At 56.9% G+C, this 27,512-nt stretch overlaps 3 protein-coding genes across 11 annotated transcripts in view; 1 reads left to right on the top strand and 2 right to left on the bottom strand.

Moving 5' to 3' along the window:
- Positions 1-1,593, bottom strand: part of RUSC1 (RUN and SH3 domain containing 1) — a 7,330-nt gene extending 5,737 nt beyond the window's left edge. For both annotated transcript variants that reach the window (XM_021681978.1, XM_044916263.1), the window contains exon 1: positions 228-1,593. In XM_021681978.1, coding sequence (XP_021537653.1) covers positions 228-1,593 — 1,366 coding nt within the window. The remainder of the gene's footprint in view (positions 1-227) is intronic.
- Positions 1,594-2,685: 1,092 nt separating this feature from the next.
- Positions 2,686-22,024, bottom strand: FDPS (farnesyl diphosphate synthase). 7 transcript variants are annotated; one of them, XM_021682137.1, is made up of 11 exons: positions 11,378-11,431; positions 10,663-10,701; positions 10,138-10,300; positions 8,555-8,695; positions 5,018-5,098; positions 4,772-4,894; positions 4,415-4,503; positions 4,254-4,326; positions 3,556-3,633; positions 3,331-3,465; positions 2,686-2,939 (listed from the first exon to the last, which is right to left on the bottom strand). In XM_021682137.1, exons 3-11 carry the CDS (start codon positions 10,276-10,278, stop codon positions 2,739-2,741), a joined length of 1,062 nt encoding a protein of 353 aa, XP_021537812.1. In that variant the 5' UTR covers positions 10,279-10,300; positions 10,663-10,701; positions 11,378-11,431; the 3' UTR covers positions 2,686-2,738. The 7 variants fall into 7 exon arrangements, with proteins under 7 accessions (XP_021537812.1, XP_021537810.1, XP_021537807.1 ...); XM_021682135.1 differs by having other exon boundaries at positions 10,138-10,279; positions 11,378-11,412; XM_021682132.1 differs by having other exon boundaries at positions 10,378-10,701; positions 11,378-11,394.
- PKLR (pyruvate kinase L/R) lies at positions 18,876-26,337 on the top strand. Of its 2 annotated transcripts, none has more exons than XM_021682129.1 (11): positions 18,876-18,975; positions 19,812-19,991; positions 22,129-22,220; positions 22,322-22,453; positions 22,598-22,784; positions 23,120-23,390; positions 23,511-23,661; positions 23,962-24,114; positions 24,197-24,363; positions 25,069-25,250; positions 25,813-26,337. In XM_021682129.1, the coding sequence occupies exons 1-11, from the start codon at positions 18,876-18,878 to the stop codon at positions 25,917-25,919; spliced, it is 1,722 nt and encodes a 573-aa protein (XP_021537804.1). In that variant the 3' UTR covers positions 25,920-26,337. The 2 variants fall into 2 exon arrangements, with proteins under 2 accessions (XP_021537804.1, XP_021537805.1); XM_021682130.1 differs by lacking the exon at positions 18,876-18,975 and adding an exon at positions 19,282-19,348.
- The last annotated feature ends 1,175 nt before the right edge of the window (positions 26,338-27,512 follow it).

Raw genomic sequence — 27,512 nt, 5'->3', positions numbered from 1 at the left:
AACGGGGCGGCAGCCAGGCGGGGCGGGCGGAGAACGCCCGCGCGGCCCGGCCCTGGCGTCGCCCGGCGGCCCCCCAGGGCCCCCTCCCGGAGCGCTCGCTGGCGGCGGGGGGGCGGGCGGCACAGACGGAGGGGACGGGGCGGGCAGGGGGCGGGGGTGGGGGGCGAGGCCGCAGCTCGGCCCCTCCCCGCCCTCCTCCCCCCTCGCGGTTCCCCGCGGCCGCTTACCCGCACGGCCGGCCTGCGCGCCCGACTCCTCGGGCTCCCGGGCGGCGGGGGCCTCCTGGCCCGCCGCGGGGCTGCCCGCCCTGCCCTCCTCGGGCGGCCGCTCTGCGATGGGCTGCAGACCCGGCCGGTTCTTCCTTCTCCGCGGCGGCACGGGCGGGGGCGGGGGCCGGGGCGGCACCAAGGCCCAGACGGCCGGAGGGTCCCGGGGCGGCACCGGCGGGGGCGGGGCCCGGCTCCGGGAGCGGAGCTCCTTGAAGGTGGTGACTTCCCGGGGCGGTGCCGGGGAGCCGCCCAGCGAGCCGCTGGGGGGCAGCTCGCTGTCGGGCGAGAAGACGATGAGCCAGTCGCTGCGGTCTTTCTTGACCTGCGGCACCAGGGGCAGCCCCGGGCCCCGCTTGCGCTTCTGGGCCAGCTCGTGGAAGGACGTGATTGTCCGGTGGGACGCCGGCTCCTCGCTGACGTCACTCCGCCACCCCGCATCAGTTTTCCCCGCATCTGTTTTCGAGCTGCAGTCAGTTATTCCTGTGTTGCTTTTCCAACTGGAGTCGAGTTTTCCAGGTTCCGTTTTCCAGCTAGAGTTAGTATTCCCACCGATTGTGCAGCCGGAGTTATTGTTCTCCGTGGTTTTCCAGCCCGCGTCAGTTGTCTCCCTGTCGATTTTCCAAATGGGGTTGATTTTCCAACTGGGCTCCGTTCTCCCAGCGTCGGCTTTCCCATCATCCGCCTCTGGGAGCTCGGAGGCAGGGAGGTCCTGCTCCCCACCGTCGTCCTCTTCCTCTAGCCCTGGGGAAGCGGGGTCCTGGCAGGTGGTCAGGGCGTTGCAGTTGGAGTCCAGGCCAAGGCCCGGTGGGGAGGATGCTCCGGAGCAGGAATCGGGCGAGCAACAGAAGCTGTCCGGAGAGCAGGCGCCAGGGCCTGCGGAAGCCAGTGGGGATCCCTGCTCCAGGGGGATGATGCTGGGCTGAGGGTGGACATCCTCGTCGCCAGGGAGGCCCCGCGAGTACACCGAGATGGGGGACTCATCGGGACTAAGATCGGAGCAGGAGCTGAGAGAAGAGGAGCAGCCCGGGTCCGAGGGAGAGGCGGCCCCCTCTTCCTCCTGTGCTAGGTCCTGCCGGTTTTCTAAGCCTGGCCCGTGCTCCTGGCAGCATCGGCAGGGCACAGCTGGGCTGTTGGAATTGGCGTCCACCAGGGCCCCGCTGCAGGGCCCCCGGCTCTCCTTGCCCCCGGTGTCCCCGGGGGGAGGGGATGTGCTCAAGGGCCCCTCCCGGAGCTCAGGGCGGCGGGACAGGTGCAGGCCCAGGGAGACATGCTGGAGGTGGATGTGGTTGAGATTGCAGAGTAAAGCCCTCTGAGGGGACAGCATTGTGCAGGCGACGACGGGGCGGCCTCGAGAATCAGGAGGATCGGGCCTCTCACACCCGCCTACCTGGCAACCGCAGCTGCAGACCTGGAAGACAGGGAGAGTGATACCCAGCCAGAGAGGACGCGGGCCGCCAGAAGGACACCGAGGTGACGGACAGCTGCAGCACGCGTGAAAGGCGCCGGCCGCTTTGGACGATATTTAAATGAGACGCAAATGTCCATCGACTGACCCTTAATTTCCACTGCAGTGTTTGCAGGTGGAGCCAAAGGGAGCCCCCCGGGACTGGGGCGGGGAGGGTCAGAGAATGCGGCTGCGCTCTGGATCTCCGTGGAGGTGCGGGGGCTTGAAAAAGGATGGGGCCTAGAATGGAGCCCCGGATCCTCTCTGCTGCAGTCTGGCCCTGCACCGCCCCCCCCCTCCCCACTTCCCTCGCCTGCCCTTCGCTCCCAGAGGAAGGGGCCGAGGGAGGCCCCGCCCAGATGCTCCGAAACGGGGTGGGGCGGGGGAGACGCGTCTGGCTGGCTAAATGCAGGAGAGGGGCGGGCGTGGGGGCAAAGACCGAGCATCCGTCAGCGAGTCAGGTCCGCGGAGCAGGTGGGCCAGCCGACCCCGGCTCGGACCCTGCGCTTGCCGTTCTCTCCGTGCTTGTCTCCGTCACCCAGGCGCCAGCCCACTCCTCCCCTGTGCAATTTTAGTGCTCCCCTCTCCCGCCCCACCTGGCGGGCCCCGAAGCGTCTATCCACACCCATGGCCGAGCCCCCCTCACCAGGGTCCTCCTGCAAGCGCCGCAGCTGGGCTCGTCCACGACTCCCAAGGTCCCCGCCGGACCGCGCCGACTGGAAGGGGGGCGCTAGGACAACCCGCCCGCGCTGCGCAGCCGCGCCCCTTCACGCATGGGCGGGGCGGGGCCCAGGCCCAGCCCCCACCGCTTGACGTCGTGCGTGTGTCACCACCCAGGCCGGCCCGCAGCTTTCGGTGCCGAGGGGTCCTGAAGGCAAGCCTCAGGTCCCGCCTTCCGCGGCCACCCCCAACCCTGCCCGTTGCGGACGGCGCTGCGCCCCCGGCTAGCACAAGCAGGCACAGAACCACACGAAGCTTCGACAATTTATTGAGAGGCCCCCCTCCCCGCCCACGCAGTCTCCAGGTCACTTTTTCCTCTTGTAGATCTTGTGCGCCAGCGCCAGGAAGATGGCGGGGGGCAGGGGCGAGGCGCACTGCTCAATGAGGCCCATGAGGTGGCGGTAGCTGTCCTCCTCATACTGCGTGAACACGGCGGGCAGGTCCAGCTCCTCGTACAGCGCCTTCACCCGGGCCACCTTCTCCGCCTCCTTCTGCCCGTAATTCTCCTGCAAGGGGTGGGAGGCAGGGCAATCGGCTCAGCCCCGCCCGGCACGCCCGGCACGCCCGACTTCCGTACACTCCAGCCTCCAGCGTCGAGGGTCCTGGAGTGCCCGCGATCTGGAACTCCCCCCTCCCCGCCGCACACGCTCCGAAACCGGCTCGGGCCTCAGTTTCCTCTGCCTGCCCCTACCGCCGCCCGGGGCCCGGCTAGCTCTCTGCGGGAAGCTGTCGTGCGCATCGGAGGATGTCGGGCGGCTTTCCCGGCCTCCACCCACTAGAGATCCCTGTGGCACGTGGCAGACAATGTCTGCTGATGCTGCCAAACGTCCCCACCCGGCTGACGTCCTTGCTCTGGCCCTCTCCTGGGAGCTCGGCGATCCGCGGCCTCCCGGGCACCTGAAGGAGCTGACGCTGTTCCGGAGAAGCCCGCTGCAGACACTGAACCACCAGCCAGCTGCATTTGTTGTCCTGGATGTCTGTGCCAATCTTGCCTGTCACACTGGGGTCCCCAAAGAGGTCGAGGTAATCGTCCTGGGCAGGGGGCAGAGGAGGACAAATGAAGAGACCCCAGGGCAGGGCCCTAGGGCAGTTGTGGCCTGCTCCCTGCCCGTGCCTTCCTACCTGAATCTGAAAGAACTCCCCCATCTCCAGCAGGATCTTCTTGGCATTGGCATGCTCCTTCTCCCCACTGATGCCCGCCTACAGTGAAAGGGGATCTATAAGCCAAACACCACGGGCGCCTTCACTTTCCTTGCTGCAGTCCCAGGGCGCCCTGACGCAGCCCCCAAATCCTCTCCCCTCTCCGTTCAGACATCCCTGGCTTCCGGGCTCCAGGACGTCTCGGTGGTCCGACCTCCAGCCCACCTCCTTCGGCGAGGCCCTCCGGTGTGAGCCAGCAGGGACGAAGTCAGCTCTGGAGGCTGGCACGTGCCCAGCCCCTGACTCACTCTTCCAGCGCCTTCTGCTTCCTCCAGCTTCTTCCCGATCAAAGGGGAACTTGGAGAAGCGAGGTCAGGGCGGGCAGGAAATCCCACCGCCTGCCTTTGGACCCGGTCTTCTTCTTCTCAGCGTGAACTTCCTCCCCCCTCCCATCCAGACCCGGATGGAGGACGGGCTGGCCACTCGCATATAACTTCACAAAAATCCGAAGGAGGGAACTTCACCATCGTACAGCTGAGAATACATCCTCAGACCTTAAGTAACTTGCCCAGGGTCACAGGCCACACAGTGGGGGCAGCAGACTGTCCAAAGTTGTCTGCTTTGTGCCCTCTGTCCAAAAGCCCCATCAGTGGGCAACAAGGGGCAGGAGACTCACTCACCATGTACATGGCAGCCGCCACAGGAAGATAGAACGAGTAGAAAGCTGTCTTGTACTTGACAATAGATTTGTACCTGAGTAGGGGGAGAAGGTAAGGTCCTCAGAAGGGCAGTGCCCAGCAGAGCCCTACCTCACTGGCCAGACAGTTCCCCCGTCCCTCACCTCTTTTCAGTGAATCTGCCAAGATCCACATTGCCCTGGGGGGCTGTGATGAGGTCCAGGGTCTGTCCGATCTCGGTCTGATAGGAACTCTAAGGAGGAAGATGGCCCATCAGCTGGGCTTTCTCTGGGGCCAGGAAACCCTGGAATCCAGGGCCCCAGAGCCCACAGCACGGGCAGAGAGAAAGGCAGTGAGAGGTGGAGGGCCCGCATGCACACAGACAGCGCTTTCTCAGCCCTCCTTCCCTCCTCGAGGACACGGGGAAGCCCTCTCTGCCGCCGCCCGCCCCAGCACCTTGGCCCACTCTGCCCCTTCCAGGCAAACCTAGCTATCCCCTGGGCCAACGGCCCACGGCGCACCTGCAGGAAAAGCTCAATCAGGCTCAGGTAATAGGGCTGCTCCCGACAGCAGAGCTTCAGCAGGCGGTAGATGCAGGCTTCCAGAAGCAAAGCGTCATTGACGGCATCCAAACCTATGCCTGGCTGGCAGGGGCGCGGAGAAAAACAAGCCCTCAGGCTCGGCCACTCTGAACACCTCGGTATGCTCCGTGCACCAGCTCCCTGGGGCCTGTCCCGTGCCCACGGCTACCTTCCCGCCCACTGTACCTTCTGATACCAGCAGATCTGCCCCCGTCGGGTGAGGGACGAGTCCATGATGTCGTCGGACACCAGCAAGAAAGCCTGCAGCTAGGAGGAGAAGGCACAGTGGAATCAGACCCTTGGGGCTCCTCACTAGAGCTCCTTCAACCAGCAACAGAGCTGCTACTGTTGCTCATCACCGAGCGAGGACGGAAGTCAGGCCAGCGAGCGTGAGGGCTTCTGTTCTGTGCTGTGGGACTTTAGGAAATTATGTGACCTCGCTGGTTCAGGCTTCCCAACGGTAACATCAAAGACTCTGCCAGATCTCAGACGTCGGTCCCCTCACAAGCAGCCCTAGACAGTCCTGGTGTCAGGGAGGCGATGAAGCATTGCGTCTGCTACTCTTCTTCTGCCAAGAACCTCAGTGAATACCTGAGACTTCTTCCTGCAGTGTGACTTTCCGGGACTTCTGCAATAAAAGGAGGCTGTTCCTGTGTCGCCCTGAGGCGCTCCGCTTACACACGCCAGTGCCCAGGACAGAGCCCCACCTCGGAGCTCATTTAGGGTGCAGCACTAATAGGAGAGAACTGCAGTCTGACTCGGTCACGCTCAGCCACGGGTCTTAAACACGCAACCACACCAGCGTCAGCCACGGGCCTCTCTTCTAGGTGCTAGCCCACCTCAGGGTCCCAGAACGGGCTGGTTGTCCCGGCAGACTGCCAGGACATTTGCCCCCCTGGCATTCCCAGAGCCAAGCACAGCACTAGCCCCAGAGTGGGTGTGTCCTAAATGCCTATTTAATGAATGTGAGACACTGTCACGTACCCCGTGAGACTTCCTACATTCAGGCTACACCTTCCGAGCCTTTAAAAACAGCTTTTCAGGACGTGGTTTTAAATCGTCACTCCGTCCTGATCTGTGTGTGTGGGCTAGCGGGTCTACCTTGCTTGGAGCACCCGACACTGCCCATCGGCTCTGGCGTGCAGAGTGTGGAAGGGACTGCGGCGGTCACTGCTCTTGTTCCCAGTGAATCCTTGGGGAAGGAGGCACCCATCTGCATCTTTACCTCTGACCACACGCTGGGCAGGGTCTGGGCTTTCCACACCGGAGGCATGTGTTTTATTATTAGAATGTTCACTTGGTTCCGCTAAGCCACTGGTCCACTGTCTCTCCCACCTGGTTTCAACCAGCACCACTCAACCAAGACGGTCTCCGAAGAGCATCATTCCTGGTGTCCCTCAACCTCCTCTGCCCCACAGCAGTGGTTCTTAACCCAAATGCACTTTCTATTTATTAGGGGAACTTAAAAAAAAAAGAATACCAGTGTCAGAGTTACCCCAGATCAATTAAATGAGAAACCTAGCCACAGTATTAGTCAATTACGATAGAGGGACTATTCTAAAGATTAAAGATTGAAGAACGACCAAATACGGTACATTATTCTTGATTGGATCCTAGATGTTTAAAAACAAAACAAGGGCGCCTGGGTGGTTCAGTCGGTTAAGCGTCTGCCTTCAGCTCAGGTCATGGTCCCGGGGTCCTGGGATCGAGCCCCGCGTCGGGCTCCCTGCTCAGCGGGGAGCCTGCTTCTCCCTTTCCCTCTGCCTGCCACTCCCCCTGCTTGTGCTCTCTCTGTCAAATAAATAGAATCTTTAAAAAACAAAACAAAACAAAGCCAACTTAGAACAGACATTTTGGGGAGAATTAGGAATATTTAAATCTGGAATATACATTAGATAATATTACTGGTGCTATGGTCTGAGTGTGTCCGCCCAAATGTTGAAATCCTAACCATCAAAGATGATGGTATGAGGAGGTGGGGCCTCCAGGGCCCTCCTGACGGACGCTCTGGAGCTGCCTGGCCCCTTGCACCACCAGGGGCTGTGCAGGAAGGTGCTGCTGAGCCAGAAGAGACCCCTTGCTGGGACCTCGATCTTCGACTTCCAGCTTCCAGAAGTCTACGAAATAAATTTCTGTTCTTTATAAGCTACGCGGTGTGTGCTATTTTGTTGTAGCAGCCCAAGTGAGCCAAGACAGACGGGACAATGGCACTGTGCTCACGCAGGCGAATGGCCTTGTTCCTAGGAGGTAAACGCTGAAACAGATAATAAGAGGTTGAAGGACAAGAGGCAGGAGGAGAAAGACAAAAGCAGAAACTGTAACCAAAGTCACCCAAGTGAAAACAATCGCGGACACAGCTCAAAAGGCATCTTGGGGAAACGTCAGCATTGCAGCCATGTTTAAAAATCCCCGAGCGCTCCCTGGTGAACCTACAGGGCGGCTAGAAGTCAGGACACTTCCCTCGACCAGGTGACCCGCCCTGGCCCCATAGCTCTGATCCTCTGCTCTGCCGGGATCCTCCTGGCCTCCCTGCCTTGCCCGGCGTCTATGCATATGGGCTCCTTGGTCCCCCAGGGCCCTGTCCCCCAGTGATGCCACTGTCCCTTTACCTCCTTGGAGGCAAATCCCTCTTCCCCAGCCCCACATCACTTACAAGCTCCAGACTGGAATTTCCAACACCCACAGGCCAGACACTTCCACCTGCACTGCCAGGGCCAAGAAGGCAGCGTGGCTGACCCTGAGCACGTCACACCCTCCCTTGAGGCAGCTGCCCCTTTCCACAGGCCAGGTCCTAAGTGCCTTCCCTTCTGAGCTCACTGCCACCGTCCTCAGGGCCTGGCTCCCCTCCTAGAATCCAGTCTCCTTGTCACTAATGAAGCTTTTAGGCTAGGCCAGGAAACCATACCCCTTTAAGGGGCAAATGAGCTGGGTACGGGAGACAAGGACACACGGGGACTGGAGCAAAGCAGAGAGACAGAGCCACACAGGAGCACCCATGCCCCATCTTGCGGAAGGGGCTATGATTCAACATCAGCCAGTTGATGCTGCGTGGGACCCTGGGCGCAGATCTAGCAATTTCCCAAGTGATGCTAGAAACCTGGGTTTTTATGTGACAGCTCTTCTTTCCTAAGTTTAGGGCACTTCATTTTCTTTCTTTTTTTTTTTTAAGATTTTATTTATTTATTTATTTGATGGAGAGAGAGACAGCGAGAGAGGGAACACAAGCAGGGGGAGTGGGAGAGGGAGAAGCAGGCTCCCCGCCGAGCAGGGAGCCCGATGTGGGGCTCGATCCCAGGACCCTGGGATCATGACCTGAGCCGAAGGCAGACGCTTAACGACTGAGCCACCCAGGCGCCCCTAGGGCACTTCATTTTCAAAAACTATCGGTGGGCTGCAAGTTTTCAATCTCTGCTTTAGAACAATCCTCTGGAAGAACTATGTCACTCTGATAGTTACCCTCTGCTCAGAGGAAAGAACTGACTCCTTTATGCCCAGTCCCAAGGCCCTGGTCCACAGCTTAGTTTATAGACTAAATACATACCTACTGGCAAAGAGGTTCCCCACATTTGTTAACCCTTAGAGTAAATCACTGTCTAAACTTGACTACTAATGCACAGAAACACAGGGAGAAATTCGTTTCAAGCTCATCCCTCCCCTTCCCCCCAGGACACCCCCACCCTAGGAAAACCTCTGCTTCTCCTGCCTTTCCCTTGTCCCTCTTACCAGTTCCACACACCAGCCCACAGTCAGGGCCCGCCGGAGACTATCGGCATCCTGCTTCCTTGGCTCTACCAGCTCCTGAAATGCTATCAGCACAGTCAAACCCCGCTGGTACTTGCCTCCAATCGCATTGTACTCCAAGACCTGGGGGCAAGGGAAGACGGAAAAGGCACCAGGTTCCGCAGAGCACCTACTCTAAACATTTTTCCCTGCCCTCTCCCGCTTCCAACCCGGACTGGATTTTAACCTCCTCAGGCACCACTCCTCCTCCCGGAACCTCTGAAATTGCGACTCTTGGCTTCTTCCCCCAAATCCTGGGGCACCACTGGAAGAGTCCCCCCACCCCCAGGCTCTCTCTGCATGGTCTTCCTCAGTACATTTTTTTCTTTTAAGTAGGCTCCATGCCCAACATGGGGCTTGAACTCATGACCCTGAGATCGAGAGTCGCACACTCTACTGAGCCAGCCAGGTGCCTCAATCCTCAGTAAATTTAAAGGCTCCATACTGCACATTAAAATCTGCTCCCAAGCCCAGAATAGGCTTGAACCCAGGGAAAACTTTGTACATGCCATGGGAATGGCTGGCACGTTCAGGTCTCTCCCTCCCAGGTTCCAGCCTCATCCCCACCTCTCCTAGACTTCCCAGCCACCTCCTCCTACCCACAGTGCAAACCATCTGCAAATGAAAAGCCTTGCTCACTGCATGAAAGACAAGGTCCCCAAAGTTGGCCAGAAGAGAGCTCAGGAGGGGACCTGGTGGTATCTCTTCCTGCTGGGAGCTCTCCTTTTGCCTTCTGCTGCCCTGCTGTCCACCAGCTCGAATGCACTGGGAAAACCTCCCTTTTAATCTCCACCCCCGTATAGGCAAACCTTTTCCTTGGTTCTCCTCAGACAAATGAGACAGTATTTATAAAAAGAATTACTAGATACCCCAAAATAATAATAAAAAAAAATTAGGCAACTCAAATATCCCAGCCAAATTTCCTGCCCTGGAGCAGAGGTTTCTTTTCTTTTTCTTTTTTCTTTTTTTGATTTATTTATTTATTTTAGTGGGGAGGGGCAGAAGGAGAGGGAGACAAAGTCTTAAGCAGAGCCATCACGGGGCTTTATCTCATGACCCAAGAGTTCACGACCTGAGCCGAAACCAAGAGTCGGAAGCTTAACTGACTGATCCACCCAGGTGCCTCTGGAGGAGAGTTTCTGATGATGCCCAGCTTCCCCTGAAGCTCCTCAGGCTGCTTCCTCCCAGCTCCCTGACAAAGTAGCTCTTAAGGACTTCTGGAGACCTAATTCCCTTTCTCAACAAAATCAAAGACTTAGCAGGTTTTAGGCCTTCACCCCCAGGGGCATAGAAAGCAGTCCATGTGGCTTGCCTGAACCATGAGGCAGGACTGATGGGCTGAGTAACTATCCGTGCGCAGGCCCTGCTCAGGCCCTGCTCCCTCCAGAGGAGACCCAGAGTCACTCAGGTAAAAGCCTGCCCCTCCTCCCACCCCAGTGTCAAAGGTCCCCCAAACGCCACAGCTGGATCCCACACATATAGAGAATGAACTTCAGATTCAGTCTCTGAAGTCACCAATCCTTCACCTCCTTGAGCCGGGCAATGGCGTCTCCCGTCTCCGGGTGGCCCACGCCATCCTCGGTCAGCACCTTGACAATCTGGGAGAAATGCTGGATGAAATCCTGCTTTGCTTGGGCATAAGGGTCCAATTTCTGGTCTCCATTCATTCTGAGGGAGGAGTAAAGTGCTCTGAGGAGAGGAAAGCCAAGTCAGAAACCTGAGCAGCTGCTCCCCTCCCCAAGGCCCCTCACCCCCACCACACTCACCGAGGCTCCTCTGTCCACGCTTGGCACCAGCAGCGGGCACTGTGCCAGGCCCCCAGGACTGGGCACCCGTGCACCAGGGAGGGCCGCTGTAGGGGACCCAGCCACCTCTCCCGGGGCGCCCAGCAGGGGGCTGGCAGCAAGAAGACCCCCACAGATCTCAGCCAGCGGGACAGGGGCATCACGGGGGTGGCATAGGGAGGGGGCACCGAGCACTCCCTGCAGGGGCAAGCACCAAAGGCAGATGCACGGTGGCGGCTCCCCAGGTCACCCCCACCACCCTTTTACCTCTGGGCCCAGAATGCACCGGTCTCTTCCGAGCTGAGCCTGAGGGCATTTCCAGAAAGAAGGAAATGCAAAGAACAAAAGTATGGCTGGCTGACTGAAAGTCAACGGGTCGCACTTAACACAGTGCGCACTTAAAATAACTCAATGCCACCTAACTTTCTCCCCTCTACCGTCAACTCCTGCAGGGAGCCTCTGGAATCACCACTCTCTTGGCTTCTTCCCCCAAGTCCTGGAGCACAGCTGGAAAAGTCCTGACTAAAGTACCTGAGGACTAGGGCCTGGGAGGACCCTTAAAGCGCCCTATTTTATGGAGGGCCAACTGAGGCTCCAAGCGGTAGGAAGATACGTGGCAGTGACGGCGCCAAATCTAGAACCCAGGTCTCCCCTGGCAGGCGGGGAAAGGGCTGTGCAGGCTCGGGGTTATCCCAAGAGGAGGAGAGGTGCGCCGGAACCCGGGGCACCACGGACCCGGTGTCCCGGGCTCGGGGACTGGGCGGGCCGAGCCTCACAGGCAGCGCTGGGACCGCACCGCCAGCCTCGGAGCCACACGGGGCGGCCGGGGAGGCTGCGGGCTCACACAGCCGGAAGACCCGCCGGTCGGGCACACCGGGCCCCAGTGCGGGGCGGGGGGGGCTCCTGTGCCCCGCAGTACTACCACGGAAGTGAGGCTGAGGCTCCCATCGCGGCCCCAGTCCCAGCCGGAGACCTCTCTCACCTGCTCCTGGATTCCGGCTCTAGGTCCAGTCTTAGCAGGGAACTCCTGAAAGCCGCTCCGCTCGGCGCGCGGCCCTCTGGGTCCGGTAGTTCCCGAGCTCCCTTCCCTCCAGACAGAAAGGCCTCATCGGACTACAATTCCCGGCGTGCCGCGGGAGGGACAGGACGACGCGATCTAGCGCGAGCCGGGTGGGCGGAGATGAGCCGCGCTGATTGGCTGCCTCCCCTCGTGTGAGCATGGGGCCCTGTGCCGGACAACCAATGGAAGGGCTGCGCCCAGGGCCGGAGGAGTAAGACTGGGCTGACGACGGAGGCGGGAGGAAGGCTCCTGCTCTGGCTCCTACTCTGGCTCCAGCTGCCACCTTTACTACACAGGTTAATTACCTGTATCTCCCTGGGCAGTTGGGTGGCGTATAAAATTCCAGCAGGACCGGCTTTGCCATTCACGGGTTCTCAAACGTAGGCAGACCATTTAATTTCCCTGACCCTCCGTTAACTGTCTTTCCTCGTCTGTTCAACGAGAATAACTCCCTGAGACAAGTACACAAAGTGCTTTTAAGGGCTCAAGAAATAAGACCGAGAGCAGAAACTAGAAGCCTCACTCTTACACACGGCTTACCAGCGCACCGTGGCTTGACTCAGTTGGCGCTCTCTCCACCAACCCTCCCAAATCCCTGTTCCTCCACCCACTGAAAGTAGCCTGAAACTCCAAAGAACCTAGGTCATACATAGGAACAAAAATCACTGTGCAAGGATTCACTTTCACCACTGCTATTCAACATTGCACTGGAAGCTGTAGTCAGAGCTATTAGACAAGAAAAAGAAATAAAAAACAGCCAAATTAAAAAAGCAGTAAAAATATATGTATTTCAGAGATGACATGATCCTAAATATGGAACATCCACAAGAAAGCTACTGGAGCTAATAAACTCAGCAAAGGTGCAGAGTACAAAAACAATATGCAAAAATCAGTTGTGGGGCCCCTGGGTGGCTCAGTGGTTGAGCGTCTGCCTTGGGCTCAGGTCATGATCCCAGGGTCCTGGGATCGAGCCCCGCATCGGGCTCCCTGTTTGGCGGGAAGCCTGCTTCTCCCTCTCCCCCTACTTGTGTTCCCTCTCTCAGTCAAAATATAAATAAATAAAATCTTTAAAACAAAACAAAACAAAACAAAAATCAGTTGTGCTTCTGCACACCTGCAATGAACAATCTCAAAAAGGAAATGAAGAAAGCAATTAAATTTACAGTAGCATCTAAAATAATGAAATACCTAAGAATAAAATACAACTAACTTGTACATTGAAAACCATAAAACATTGCTGAAAAAAATTAAAGAAGACCTAAATAAATGGAAAACAGCCCGTATTCCTGAACAGAAAGACTTAATATTGTTAAGATGTCACCCAAAGCAATCTACAGATTCAACACAATCCCTATCAAAATTCCAACAGATTTTTTTGCAGCTATGGAAAAACGAATCTGCAAATGCATATGGAATTACAAGGGACCCTGGATGACTAAAATAATCTTGATAAAGAACAACATTGAAAGACTCACACTTCCCGGGACACCTGGGTGGCTCAGGCGGTTAAGCATCCACCTTCGGCTCAGGTCACGATCCCAGGGTCCTGCGATCGAGTCCCATGTCTGGCTCCTTGCTCACCAGGGAGCCTGTTTTTCCCCTCTGCCTGCTACTCCCCCTGCTTGTGCTCTCTCTCACACAAATAAATAAATAAAATCTTAAAAAAAAAAAAAAGAAAAAGGGCGCCTGGGTGGCTCAGACGGTTAAGCGTCTGCCTTCGGCTCGGATCATGATCCCAGGGTCCTGGGATCGAGTCCCGCATCGGGCTCCCTGCTCCTTGGGAGCCTGCTTCTCCCTCTCACACTCACCCTGCTTGTACTCTCCACCCTGCCCCCCGCAAATAAATAAATAAAATCTTTCAAAAAAATTTTTTTAAAGATTTTATTTATTTGACAGAGAGAGACATAGTAAGAGAGGGAACACAAGCAGGGGGAGTGGAAGAGGGAGAAGCAGGCCTCCTGCGGAGCAGGGAGCCCGATGCGGGGCTCCATCCCAAGACCGTGGGATCATGACCTGAGCCGAAGGCAGACGCTTAACGACTGAGCCACCCAGGTGCCCCTAGATTTTTTATTTTTAAGTAATCCTTACACCCAACATGGGGCTCAAAGTCACAACCCTGAGATCCAGTGTCACACGCTCCACCAACGGAGCCAGCCAGGCGCCCCTAGTGACGGATTCTTAACCATGACACCAAAAGCATAAACAGCAAGAGAAAAGATAAATTGAACTTCATCAAAATTAAAAACTTTGGTGTACCAGAGGACACTATCAAGAGAGTGAAAAGAAAGTACACGTAATGGAAGAAAATATTCCCAAAGCATACATCTGACAAGGGTTTGATATCCAGAACTCCTATAACAACAACAAAAATACAAACAACCTAATTAGAAAATGGGCAAAGGACTTGAGTAAACATTTCGCCAAAGAAAATATACAAATGGCCAATAAGTACAAGAAAAGATGCTCATCATCATCAGTCATTAGGGAAATGCAAATCAAAACCACCATGAGATACCACCCTACACTTCTTTTTTTTTTTTTAAGATTTTATTTATTTATTTGACAGAGAGACAGCGAGAGCAGGAACACAAGCAGGGCGAGTGGGAGAGGGAGAAGCAGGCTTCCCGCTGAGCAGGGAGCCGGATGCAGGGCTCGATCCCAGGACTCTGGGATCATGACCTGAGCCGAAGGCAGCCCCTTAACGACTGTGCCACCCAGGCGCCCCACCCTACACTTCTTCATATGGCTACAGTAAAAACACATAGATGTTTAAAAACTGAAAATAGTAAGTGTTGGTGAGGATATGGAGAAACGGGAACCTCCTGACATTGCTGCTGGGAATGTAAAATGGCGCGCCTGCCGTGGAAAACATTCTTCCAAATGTAAAACGTAGAATCGCCATATGACCGAGCAACCCTGCTCCTAGGTACCTACCCCAAAGCACTAAAACCAGACACCCGCACAAAATACTTGTAGCTGAGGTTCACTGTAGTGTTATTCACAACAGCCAGAAGGTGGAAACAACCCAAGTGTCCATCCACAGAAGAACGGATAAACAAAATATTGTATAAACTTAAATTGGGATATTTTTCAGCCCTTAAATTAGGAAGGAAATTCTGACACACGCTACCACGTGGGTGAACCTTTAAGACAAGACGCTAAGTGAATTCAGGCAGACACAAGAGAACAAATACTGTGTGACGTGAGGTCCCTAGAGGAGGCAAATTCATAGAGGCCAAAGTTGAATGGTGGGTGCCACGGTCTGGGGAGGCAGGAATGGGGAGTATTTAATGGGTATAGAGTTTCAGTTTGAGGAGATTTTAAAAGTTCTAGAAATTGGGGCTCCTGGGTAGCTCAGTTGGTTAAGCGACTGCCTTTGGCTCAGGTCATGATCCTGGAGTCCCGGGATCGAGTCCCACATTGGGCTCCCTGCTCAGCAGGGAGTCTGCCTCTCTCTCTGACCCTCCTCCCTCTCATGCTCTCTGTCTCTCATTCTCTCTCTCTCAAATAAATAAAAAATCTTATAAAAAAAAGTTCTAGAAATCAATGGTGGTGATGGTTGCACGACAACATGAATACACGTACTGCTGCTCAGAGTGGTTAAAAGTACACGTAAAAGTGGCTAAAATGGCCAATTTTATGTTACGCATATTTTACCACAATTAAAAAAAAAAATGAAAATCACATGCTTCCATGGAGAACTAGAGGGAGGTCCAGAAAATGTCATTACACACAGTAAATGACAACCCAGGTCACACCCAGCCACACCCAGAATCTACTTCTTCGGCCCGGGCCCGTAAGCCTGCACCTCTCCCCTCTGAGGACCCTGTGGATTCTTCCCCCAGACCCACCTCTTCCTTCCCTGGCCCACTCTCCACCAAGGCCGTCCTGGGTCGTGGCTGCCCGCCTCCCCACCAGGTGACTGCGCTGGGGGCCGGGCAGGGGTTAAAGGATGTGGATACAGATGAGAGATGGGCAGAGGAGTGGCGGGAAGCCCAAAGCAATTGGGAAAGAAATGACACTTTGAGGAAGGAGGAGGATGCTGACATGGTGTGTGGAGGCTGGGGGAAGGTACTTCAGGAAGGAACACGGCTACTGGATAATGGGTGTAAGAGTGAGAACTCTAGGAGGAGAGCTTCTAGCAGATCCACTATCCACCTGGCTTGTCCCAGGTGGTCCAATGGGAGTCAGGTACAGCTGCCAGCTAGCTCACCCGCAGGGGGAAGAGCAGTTGAAACCAGCTGGGAAGGGGGGCTGCTTCTAGGCTGGGTCCTGCCAGCTCCTCGCCCAGCTGAAATGGAACTCCCCTGCCTTAAACGCTTCCCCAGGTTCAAGCCTTGGCCCCACCCTGACCAGCTGGGCGAACTTCAGCAAGCCGCATGACCTCTCTGAGCAGGCTCTGAAGCTGCAGATTGAGGACACCACCATATTTTAGGTGACCTAGGTGTTCTTTTAATGAATCGAAGTATAAATGTGCACCCTATCTAATTTATAGAGCTGAGTCAAGGGTCAAAAGTAGCAAAGTCAGGGAAAAGGTTTTTTTTCTTTTTTTTTAAGATTTTATTTATTTGACAGAGAGAAAGACAGCCAGAGAGGGAACACAAGCAGGGGGAGTGGGAGAGGGAGAAGCAGGCTTCCCGCGGAGCAGAGAGCCTGATGAGGGGCTCGATCCCAGGACCCCGGGATCATGACCTGAGCCGAAGGCAGACGCTCAACGACTGAGCCACCCAGGCGCCCCTGGTTACATTTTCAACCATCTTTATTTGTTCTGTCTTTTATAAACAGAGCCTAGGATCCCATGCTCATTCCCCCTTGTAAGTCCTTCCTGCTATCTAACCTCTTTCTGTTCCACTGAGAGTCTGAGGGAAGGGATGGAGTTTAGTGGCCACAGCTCAGCCTCTGCAACCACACTGAGTCTGAATCCTAGCTCCGCTGCTGACAAGATTTTTAGCCCCAAAGTGTATCAGGCAGGGCTCTGTCAGGAAACGAGGGCTCTCTCAAATCAGATAAATTGAAGAATGTTTCATAACAGGATTATATCCAAAGGTGTGCACAGGATGCTGCTAAACTGCAAGAGATACAGCATTGGCCCAGATCTAGTCACAGTGTAGCAGCGGGCTTCGTACCACCTTTAGGGGCCCAGGGGATGGGGAGAGAATGGGTCCTGGAATCTGGAGAGGGTCCCCAGCAGGAGCTGTGACCTCCAGCAACCTTGCAGGAAGAAGGGGAGGGAAAATGCCCAGGCTTCCTCTCCTACTGGTGCCCCTTTCCAGGGGCCAAGCCCGACAGAAGCCATGGGCAAGGCCTTTAGCCTCCCAGCCCCAGACAGAGTGGACAAGGGTAGAGAAAGGATCTGGAGGGGCAGAAGATGCCTAGCCCACCCTGCTAGCCTCGGCCCCTCACTGTCAAGCAGGCTCTCAATCCTACCTTCCTTCTCGGTTGTCATGGTGACAAAGAAGCTGCACATGAGATGTCGAACACTGTCCCAGCACACCCTAAGTCCTGCTGTCTGCCTATTGATTTCAATGATTGATTGGCATCTTGAACGTAGCCTGTCTAAATCGGAAACCTTGCACGTTCCCCTGCAAACCTGTTCCTTCCCTAGTCTCAGGAAATGGCTCACTGCCACTGAGCACAAATAGCTGCTCAGGCCAGACCTGTCAGCGCCCTCCTTCGGGGGATGGGAGCCTCCCTCCCCTGCTCCCTGCACCTGCCCCTCCACCCTGTGTGCTCTTCTCCAGAGACACCTCAGATCTGTCTCCCTCTCGCCATCTCTGCCACTGCCGTTAGTCCGTCGCCTCCCGCCTGGATCACCCCTAAAACCGCTAGCCTCGCGGCTGCTCTGTGACCTCTACCCGCCAGTCAGAAGGGTCCAGAGCATGTGCCGGGTCGTGTCACTCTGCTGGGCAAACCTGGGGCCCTCCAAGTCCCTGCTTCCGTCTCCAGTCTCACAGCGACCCTGTCCCTGTGCTCCAGGCACCTGCCCCCTCCTCCCTGCACCAGTGCCTCTCCCCTGCGGGCACCCCGACTCACAACAGCCTTCTCTCTCTGTAGCACTAGGCCTTTTCCTTCCTCAGAGACTCCACGGGTATTATTTCTAACCCCACAGAAAACTCCTTGCTTCAAACTGTCCCCACTAGTTCCTTCCTGTCCTTCCAATCTCAGCTTAAATACGGTCACACTTCAAAGAGGCCTTACCAAGCCACCTCATCTAAAATACATGTCTCTCTCTTCTCCCCGTTGACTCTGCTGTTCTGCACCCTGATCAATTCCTTAACAGCACTTACAAAGTTTGTGCTTGTCGGGCCTGGGTGGCTCAGTCAGTTCAGCATCCAACGCTTGATTTCGGCTCGGGGTCTCAGGGTCGTGGTCTCAGGGTTGTGAGTTCGAGCCCTACTTCCGGCTCCATGCTCAGCAGGGAGCCTGCTTGAGATTCTCTCTTTCCCTCTGCCCCTCCCCTCCCTACACATTTAAAAAAAGAAAACCTTTGGGCGCCTGGGTGGCTCAGTTGGTTAAGCGACTGCCTTCGGCTCAGGTCATGATCCTGGAGTCCCTGGATCGAGTCCCGCTTCGGGCTCCCTGCTCGGCAGGGAGTCTGCTTCTCCCTGTGACCCTCCCCCCTCTCCTGTGCTCTCTGTCTCTCTCATTCTCTCTGTCTCAGATAAATAAATAAAAAAATCTTTAAAAAAAAAAACCTTTAATAAAACACAAAGTTTATGGTTGTATATTCATTTTTTTGATTGTTTTATTTATTTTTTGTTTATTTTTTATTTTTATTTGTCATCTCTATTCCAACTTGGGGCTTGAACTCAGGATCCTGAGATCAAGTGTCGCACGCTCTTCCAACTGAGCCAGCCAGGCGCCTCTTGGTGCTTGTTTATTGTCTGTGTCCCCGTGCTGTAAATCCCATAGAAGGGCAAAGGCCCCATCTGTTTTGCTCACCATTGTATCCTCGGGACCTGGCACTGAGTAGGTGTTCAATAAATATTGGCCAATGAGCAAATGGTGGCCAGTGTTATGGTAACAGCGATGCTGTCAGAGCCCTTCCAGAGAATCCCACCATATTATCACAGTGCTCCCCATCCCCTTCCTTCAGGCTCCGGTTCCTGCCATAAACCCCCTCCTTCCTAGACTCATCAGGGCTAACTCCAGTAAAGTACAAAGGACAAGGGGCCATATCCCCAAAATCTCTATTCAGGTTGATGACAGCATGAATGAATTGGAAACTTATCAGGAAAAATGGATGGGGGGGTGCCAGAAGACGGGGCGGAGAGCCAGCAGGTCTAGGGGTGGGACTCTGTGTGGGGACAGGGGCAGCCAGCTGGGTGTGCCCCTTTTCTTTTCTCTGTCTCCCTTAGATAAGACCAGCAGTTCTGTCCTCCTCTCTCCCCCTCTCTCCACAGCCTCTCACTTTGTAAGCATGTCCAGCCAGGAGAGCATACAAGCCCAGGAGCTTTGGTCAAGGATTTCTAAGTCCCAAAGGGACTTAGCAAAGTCCTTCCTGATTGGGGCTCCAGGAGGTAAGGAAAGGGGAAGTCATTGAATAGAGTGGGGAGTGAGGGTGGAAATCAGGAGTGGGGGTAGAGACACAAATGATTTACATCTGCTGCTGGACCCCGAGGGCCTGGGGGGGGGTGGTCTCTGTTCACTGGAGTCTCCCCTGTGTTCAGTTTGGACCCTGGTCCAAGCCTCTTTCCCAGCCTCTGTAGGCAGGGCAGGGGGGCTCCTGCAGCATGTGAGCCACGGGGCACTCCCGTGTTGCCTGGACTCTGGCCCCTGGTGGTGACACTTTAACCAGCACGCAGGATGGCTCCCTCGGCCCAGCCTGCCTCTGACAGCCCGACAGCGTGGAGCAGACCCCCAGAGATAGGCAGGCACTCAGGGGCATGGAGGGTACGGCTGGGACTGGGGCTCCTCTGGGCTGCGCCGGGTCAAGTTACAGAGACCCTAGGACTGGATCAGCATTGAAGGGACTGGGGAAACTCAGAGGAGGGGGTTGGGAAGCCAGCCAATTGGAAGGAAGAAAATAGGGAGCTTAGGAAAGGGCACCGGGTGATTCTGGATCATGAGCAGCCACTGTGGACTAGATATGGTGAAGAGCTGAGGCTGAGGGGAGTCAGCAGCTGGAGGGCAGGAAGTCAGGGTTGTGAAGGCTCAGGGAGCTGGATGGTCAAGAACCGGAGCCTAGAGTCAGCCAGGCCTGGATGCGAACCCCGTCTCTCGGATAACGTCTGTGTCGTGCCCAGCTCCTAAGGAGGGCTCAGTGAAACCTGATGCGGACAGAGGGGACCTGGGGCATGCCGAGGGTAAGGATGGGGGGTGCGGCAGCTGCCCACGCAGCCCTCTTCCACCGCAGGGCCGGCGGGCTACCTGCGGCGGGCCAGCGCGGCCCAGCTGACCCACGAGCTGGGCACGGCCTTCTTCCAGCAGCAGCTGTCGGCCGCCATGGCAGACACCTTCCTTGAGCACTTGTGCCTGCTGGACATCGACTCGGAGCCCGTGGCCGCCCGCAGCACCAGCATCATCGCCACCATCGGTGAGCGTCCCCCAGCCCGGCATCACGGGACCTCGGGAGCAGTTCTCGAGACGCTTCCCCACCTGCTGTCTCCTCTGAGACCTCTCCATACTTGACAGACTCACTCAGTCAACAAATACTTGTTGAGCATCTGGTGGCCAAGGCTTGGGGCCCTGGGAGGAGGTCGGTGATGTAAACAAAGACCGCCACCCTTGGGGGGCTGACCATCTAGCTGGGCAAGACAATAAATACTAAACATACTACCTTAGAAAGAAATAGATTATTTAGTATATGAGAAAGTGGTAGGAACTATGGAAACAAGGAACACAGAGCTTTGTAAGGGGCGTTAGAGGCTCGAGGACAGGAGGCAGGCTGCAGTCCCACGTGGGGAGCCATTGTTCAGAAAATTACATCTGAGCAAAGGCGTGAAGGAGATGAGAGGAGGCCGTGCTCATGTTCGGGGGGGGGGTTGTGTTCCAGGCAAGGGAGCAGCCAGTGCAAAGGCCCCGAGTCAAGGAGGCTGGAATGGTTAGAAACCATCACGGGGGAAGAGTAGCAAAATGAAGACATTGTAGAGGAAGAGGAGATCATGTAGGGCTTAGCAGCCATTCTTAGAGTTTGAGTTCAGTTTTCCTCTAGAAGTAGGAGAGGGCTGCAGAGTGCTGGGCGGGGGGAGAGTGACTCGCTCTTACTTATGCCGGAATAGACTGCCTGGCTGCGGTAACTGAAGAGGTTGGGGGTGGCGGTGGGGGCAAGAGTAGAAGTGGCTCCTGCGACATTTCCGGCTCAGACCAGGTGGGGGCAGTGGCGGTGGTCAGACGCGATCAGATTCTGAGTGCATTTGGAAGATGAAGTCGACAGGATTTCCAGACGGATTGGACATGGGGAGTGGGTGAGGGTGAAAAAGGAGTCAGAGAGGAGTCCAAGGCTTGTGTCCTGAGGCACTAGAAGGATGAATTATCAACTGAGCAGCGAAGACCTCGGTGCGGAGGTTTTCGGGGAAGGAGATCAGGAGTTGGGCTTCGTGCATGCTGAGTTTGAGATGCGCAGAGGCAATCGGATACACAAGTCTGGGTTTGGGGCAGAAGTCTGAATTGTAGATATAAATGTGGGAGTTGTCAGCATAGAGATGGTATTTAAAGCCATGAGACTAGGTGAGACCACCAAGGGAGTGAAGGGAAGATGACAGAGAAGAGAATGAGGCATCTAATGTCAAGGGGAGGAAGCAAGGGCTGAGAAGCAACAGCCAGTGGGGGGGGGGGGGGGAACGGGACAGGGGGCGTGTCCTGCAGGCCACGTGAGGCAGGTGCGTCAAGGACGCGCGGGTCCAATGCTGCCAACCCGCCCGCCCGGACGAGCACTGAGAACTGACCACTGCCTTTAGCAACTACGCAGAGGTTCTTGGCGACCCTCGCAGGAAGAGATGCAGCAGAGAGGCGGGGCCCGCGCCCGGCTGGAGTGAGAGCAAGGGAGAAGAGGGGGAGGAAGGAGGACCGGAGGCAGCAAGCACAGAGAGCCCTTGCAGTGAGTTTTGCTGCAAAGGAGAGCAAAGAAATAGTACTGTAGCTGGAGGGGGTACTGGGGCTCAGAGCATTTCTTTTATGATGAAAGACAGAGCAGCAGGGTTACATGCTGATGCGAATGATCCAATAGAAGGGAACACATTGATACCACAGGGGGCTGCAGAATGGCTAAACCTGTCTTCGAGCAGCTGAGGAAGAGGCCTAGTGCCCACGTGCAAACCGGCTTTGGGAAGGGCCTGGAGAGGTTGGGCTCTCAGTTACACAGCTGCCCGGCCAGCAACGCAGGGGTGGGAGAGCTCGCCTCTCCTCTGTCAGTATGAGGCCTCTCAGCTCTAAAGACCCAGGCGGACCCCTCACCTGGCACGTTATCTCCTGCCGTACCCCCTCATGCGCCGGGGACCCCCACTCTGCAGCAGTTACATCACTGCCAACACAGTTGCCTCAAGCCGGGCTCAGGACGCTCCCCTCCCAGACCCCCACGGTGCCCCCCAAGGAAGCAGGTGTTGGCTGACCTGTGAGGAGAGGTTGCGTCAGGGAATAAAGGTCAGGTAGCTGGACTGCTGCGGAGTGGGGCGGCTCTACGGGTGGCGACGGGTTTGGGAAGAAGGTTGTCTGAGCGGGATCTCTGCTTCCAGGACCGGCCTCTCACTCAGTGGAGAGCCTCAAGGAGATGATCAAGGCCGGGATGAACATTGCGCGCCTCAACTTCTCGCACGGCTCCCACGAGGTTTGGGGCGGGGCCAAGGAGAGGGGGCGGGGCTAAAGCTTGCCGGGGAGTGGGGGTGTCCTGGCAACCTTCCCCTGAAATTCCGGCTCGCTCGTCCGCAGTATCACGCTCAGTCCATCGCCAACATTCGGGAGGCGGTGGAGAGCTTTGCAACTTCTCCGCTCGGCTACCGACCCGTGGCCATCGCCCTGGACACCAAGGGACCGGAGATACGCACCGGGGTCCTGCGGGGGGTGAGAATCCGACCCCGCGCCGCGGGCTTCCCCAGGCGCCCCGCGCCGCGCGAGGGGCGGGGACTGGGGCGGGGCCCGGGAGGGCGGGGCCCGGGAGGGTGGGGCCCGAGGCGGGTCTCAAGGCCATTCTGGCCCCGCCCCTAGGGCCCGGAGGCCGAGGTGGAGCTAGTGAAGGGCTCCCTGGTGCTGGTGACCGTGGACACGGCGTTCCGGACTCTGGGGGACGCGAACACCATGTGGGTGGACTACCCCAATATCGTCAAGGTCGTGCCGGTGGGGGGCCGCATCTACATAGACGACGGCCTCATCTCCCTCCTGGTCAAGAAAATCGGTGCGGATGAGCCTCCGCCCCAGCCAAGCGGGGACGTGGGCGCACTCCCTTCCCTTGGCCCCCTCGTCCCGTAGACCAGCCGCCCCCGCCCCTAGCCAGCACCCTTCCCCACTCGCTCCCGGAGCCCCCGGTGTCCAGACTTGTGGGCTCAACCCGGGTTGGGGCTGGACTGCTGGGTTCGTCCCTTCTTGCACAGACCGGTGCCTGTTAGGTGCACAGGCCTGGCGGAGGGTGGAGAGACACTAAGACATGGGCTCCTGATCTCCTGCGCTCCCTCTCCGTGACTATGCCTCCGGCTCACCCCTGACCTGCGCTGGCTCTTTCCATGCCTGCAGGCCCAGAGGGGCTGGAGACCCAAGTGGAGAACGGAGGCCTCCTGGGCAGCCGGAAGGGCGTGAACTTGCCAGGTGTTGAGGTGGACTTGCCCGGGCTGTCTGAGCAAGACGTCCTGGACCTGCGCTTCGGGGTGCAGCACAACGTGGACATCGTCTTTGCCTCCTTCGTGAGGAAAGCCAGTGATGTGGCTGCCATCAGGGCTGCTCTGGGGCCCGAAGGATGCGACATCAAGATCATTAGCAAAATCGAGAACCACGAAGGCGTGAAGAAGTGAGGCTTGGTTTTTGTCCCCGTCAGGCCCTAGCCATCCCATCGCCCCCCTCTTCTCCAGCCTGCCTCTCCCTGGAACCTCCTGGCTCTTCCCCGGCCCTGACTCCTCCAACCACCCAGGTTTGACGAAATCCTGGAGGTGAGTGACGGCATCATGGTGGCACGGGGCGACCTGGGCATCGAGATTCCAGCCGAGAAGGTTTTCCTGGCCCAGAAGATGATGATTGGACGGTGCAACCTGGCGGGCAAGCCCGTTGTCTGCGCCACACAGGTCTGGAGCGAGCCCTCGGGGCCCCGGGCATTCTCTGGGTGTTGGGGACACCTGACGGTGGATACCCACACCTTGGGTCTAGCACATTTTGCTGTCCAGTGTTTGATCCTCAAACAACGAAGTTAGGAAGATATTCTGTGAGCCCCATTTTCAGATGAGGAAACTGAATTGCCAGAATCACATAGTTTGTAACTGTTACCCTGGCTTTCGGGGCACTCTGAGAGTGGCAGAGAAGTAGTTTGGGCAGGGTGCCCAGTCAGAGTGTGAGTCCTGCAGCTGTGATGCCCCGATGTCCCCCAGATGCTGGAGAGCATGATCACTAAGCCGCGGCCAACCCGGGCGGAGACCAGTGACGTAGCCAACGCTGTGCTGGACGGAGCAGACTGCATCATGCTGTCGGGGGAGACTGCCAAAGGCCGATTTCCCGTGGAGGCAGTGAAGATGCAGCACGCGGTAGGAGTTCAGAGGGCCAGAAACACCAAGCCCCTTCCTGGCCCTGGTGCCCCCGGCCCCGCCTGACCTCTGGTGCTTGCAGATTGCCCGGGAGGCAGAGGCGGCCGTGTACCACCGGCAGCTGTTTGAGGAGCTGCGCCGGGCAGCGTCCCTGAGCCGCGATCCCACTGAGGTCACCGCCATAGGCGCGGTGGAGGCCGCCTTCAAGTGCTGTGCTGCCGCCATCATCGTGCTGACCACGACTGGCCGGTGAGGAGGACACTAGCAACACCAGGACACAGCTTTGGGCCAGGGGCAGGCGGGGATGGGCCCCAGGCCTGGGCTTTGTCTTGACGTCAGAGATAAAGAGTATCGTTCTGCAGCAAGAGGAGAGGTAGCTGGAGGCCAGGAGAGGCGGATCTTGGAGCACGCGGGAAATGCGCCATGAGCTCCGGGGGGGTTGGAAGGGAATGTGACGTCACTGGGCACGTAGGCTTCCAGGACACTTTAGGGCCCCTGCTTTTAGCCCACAAAGCCTTACAATGCTGAGGTGTTGCAGAAGGGCCCAGAAGGCCTTAGTTCAAGTCTTTGCTCTGAAATCAGCTATGATGCCTTGGGTAAGCCACCTAGGCCCCAGAGACCTCCGTTTTCTCGTGGGGTTGTGAGGATTAACAAGAGACACCTGTGAGTTAAGTACTACATATAGGTACATTCTCAGAAGGGTTTTATGCTTCTCAAGAAGTTTCTTATTATCTGCTTTGATCTATCCTTCATTATCTCTGGTCGTCCTTGTGTGCTAAGAAGGGCAGGCATTCTTATGCCCATTTTACAGGTGAGAAAAACAAGGCCCAGAGAAATAAGATGACTCACCCAGGGCCACACAGCTTGTTTGTGACATCTGGGATCAGAACCCAAACCCTTGTTTCCTGGTTCAACACTCTTTCACTGTTCTGAGACCTTCTCCATCTCCTTCAGCTCAGCACAGTTGCTGTCTCGGTACCGACCTCGGGCAGCGGTCATTGCTGTTACCCGCTCTGCCCAGGCTGCCCGGCAGGCCCACCTGTGCCGAGGGGTCTTCCCCTTACTCTACAGTGAACCTCCAGAGGCCATCTGGGCAGACGACGTGGATCGCCGGGTCCAATTTGGCATTGAAAGTGGTGAGCCACCTACATTTCCTTCCCGCCCGGCCCTGGATCTGCAACCTCAGTCCCCCGACCTCACCTTCCACACCCACTCACAGGGCCTTGCCTCTCTCCTCTGGTCCCAGAGTTTCTCCGGGAGGGCCACTAAGAGACAGGGATATATGGCCTCCAGGGCCAGGGTGGGGGGACATGCTGAGGAGGAGGGCAGTGGGAGAGAGGTCAGCCCAGCTACTGTCCGCACCAGGTGGCCAGAGCTGGATGGGACGTAAGGATTAAGAGGCGAGAGCACAAGCTGGAGCGAAACTCTGGTTTACTGACTGTGCTCACACCCCACCTCTTCCTTTCTCCATAGCAGCACAGGCAGGCAGCCCACGCCACCCCTGGACACCCCTGCAGCCCTAACAGACTGCCGCGGTCGCGGTCCCTGTGGCGCCACCTAGGGCCCACACTGTGTAGTTCACCCCAGGCCCCTCCAGGCTGCGCTGGAGGGGATGGGGGGCAGTGGCCGGCTCTCATGACAGGGCTGGCCTGCCTCCCTCAATGGCTGACCGTCATCTTCTCCCCGCACCCCTGCCAGGAAAACTCCGTGGCTTCCTCCGCGTGGGGGACCTGGTGATCGTGGTGACAGGCTGGCGCCCAGGCTCTGGCCATACCAACATCATGCGCGTGCTGAGCGTACCCTGAGACGCCACGCCCCCCGACCCAGCCCAAACAGGACCTCCCTCCCTCCACCCCACAGCCCCCCACCTGTCTTCTCTGCTCCAGGCCCTCCCTGCCGAGGCCACATCTGCCGTCTAGCCCCGTTCCAGGGCGCCGCTTCCTCTCTCCCTTTCACTCAGGCCCCGAAGGTCTGTGTCCAGCTAAGCACTGGCCATCTGGCAGCACCAATCCTACGTCCCCTCCGCCCAATGCTCTCAGCTGGGCCCTAAGATACTCTGAGCCCCTAATCCTAGCTTAGCTGGTTAATATGAGTCCCCTGGGCTTCGTGTACCCAGGGGGTGGGGGGCTAGGGGAACAGGGCCGTCCCCACAAAATCCCTAACCATGCAGTCTGATACTCTCTGGTGTGGCCCTCGTGATGATCTGAGCATCTCCCAAGGAGAGCGCCACCTCTTCCTTCATTGTGATGGACAGGGACACCAAAGCACCACCCTTCTGGGAAAGTGAGGCTGGATGAGTGCTGGGGAGCCCCAAGAGCTGGGGGGCTCATCTTGTCACTGTCTTCACAACCTCTGTTGGGTTTGCAGGCCCCTCCCTGGCTGCTCTCATGCCCACCTCATGCCTTTCTGGGTCAGATGCTCTGCTGCCTCGTCCTGCACCCAGAAACTCCTTCGTGCCCACGGTGTTCTCCCACACAAACCAGGAGCCAAAACGAGTAGCTCTGTTTTCCTTTTAAACCCAGCTGCTTGGGAGCAATTATAAAACCCCAGGACTCTCCACTCAAGAGGAAGGATTTGGGGTCCTGGCTCCACACTCTGATACTGTAGCGCAGGCGTGGGGACGGAGGAGTGGGGCCAAGTATTTCTCTTGTCCCTGAGAGGGCAGAGGTACTGGCTATAGCCTACCCCTCCCCAGGCTTGGATACCTTGGGTCCTCCACTTACTCTTGCACCAACAGTAGACTCAGGAGGAGCAAAACCCCTGAAAGTAGCAAGAGCTTCCTCCCCGCTTGCGTAGCCCTTCCTGCCACTCTCTAGGTGGAGAGAGGGCTCAGTATTGCTGCTGGCTGATGGAGCTGAGCGAGGACCCCAAGAGCTGGCATGGGGGGCCCTGCTCCTTCCTCTCTCCCTACAAGGAGAAGTGGGGAGGGATGGATAAAGGAACGGCTAAATAAAATGAATTAATAATAAATAAAACTAGCGAATGAATAAATACAATTATTACATAATTGAATAAGAAGAATAAATAAGGAAGGGAGGGAGGAAGGAAAGAAAAAATGCCATCTAAGGATTCAGCCACTTGCCCCCCGCCTGGGGGGATCCAGGCTGGCACATTAAATGGGGAGGTGCCAACCATCCCTTAGCCTCTAGGGGGACACCAGCGGGGCAGGGGCACAGGGAGGAGGTGGCCCCTGTCTACAAAAAGACAGATCTAGCACGGGGACAGAGAGTGCAAGGGACTTGACAGGAGACGTTCGCGCTGGGTGGGGGGGTATGGAGGGGAAGGGTCCACACACGGCAGTGAAGGTGGAGGCCCACACTGGGGAGCTGAGACACCTGCTGATAGCAGTGGAGGCATGGAGGTGGGCGGTGCCCGGCTGTGCTAGGGAGACAGAGGCC

This window comes from Neomonachus schauinslandi, chromosome 6 (assembly GCF_002201575.2).
Source record: "Neomonachus schauinslandi chromosome 6, ASM220157v2, whole genome shotgun sequence".
Classification (NCBI taxonomy): domain Eukaryota; kingdom Metazoa; phylum Chordata; class Mammalia; order Carnivora; family Phocidae; genus Neomonachus; species Neomonachus schauinslandi.
The sequence above is the reverse complement of the archived record's forward strand: the minus strand, read 5'-3'. Positions and strand labels throughout refer to the sequence as shown.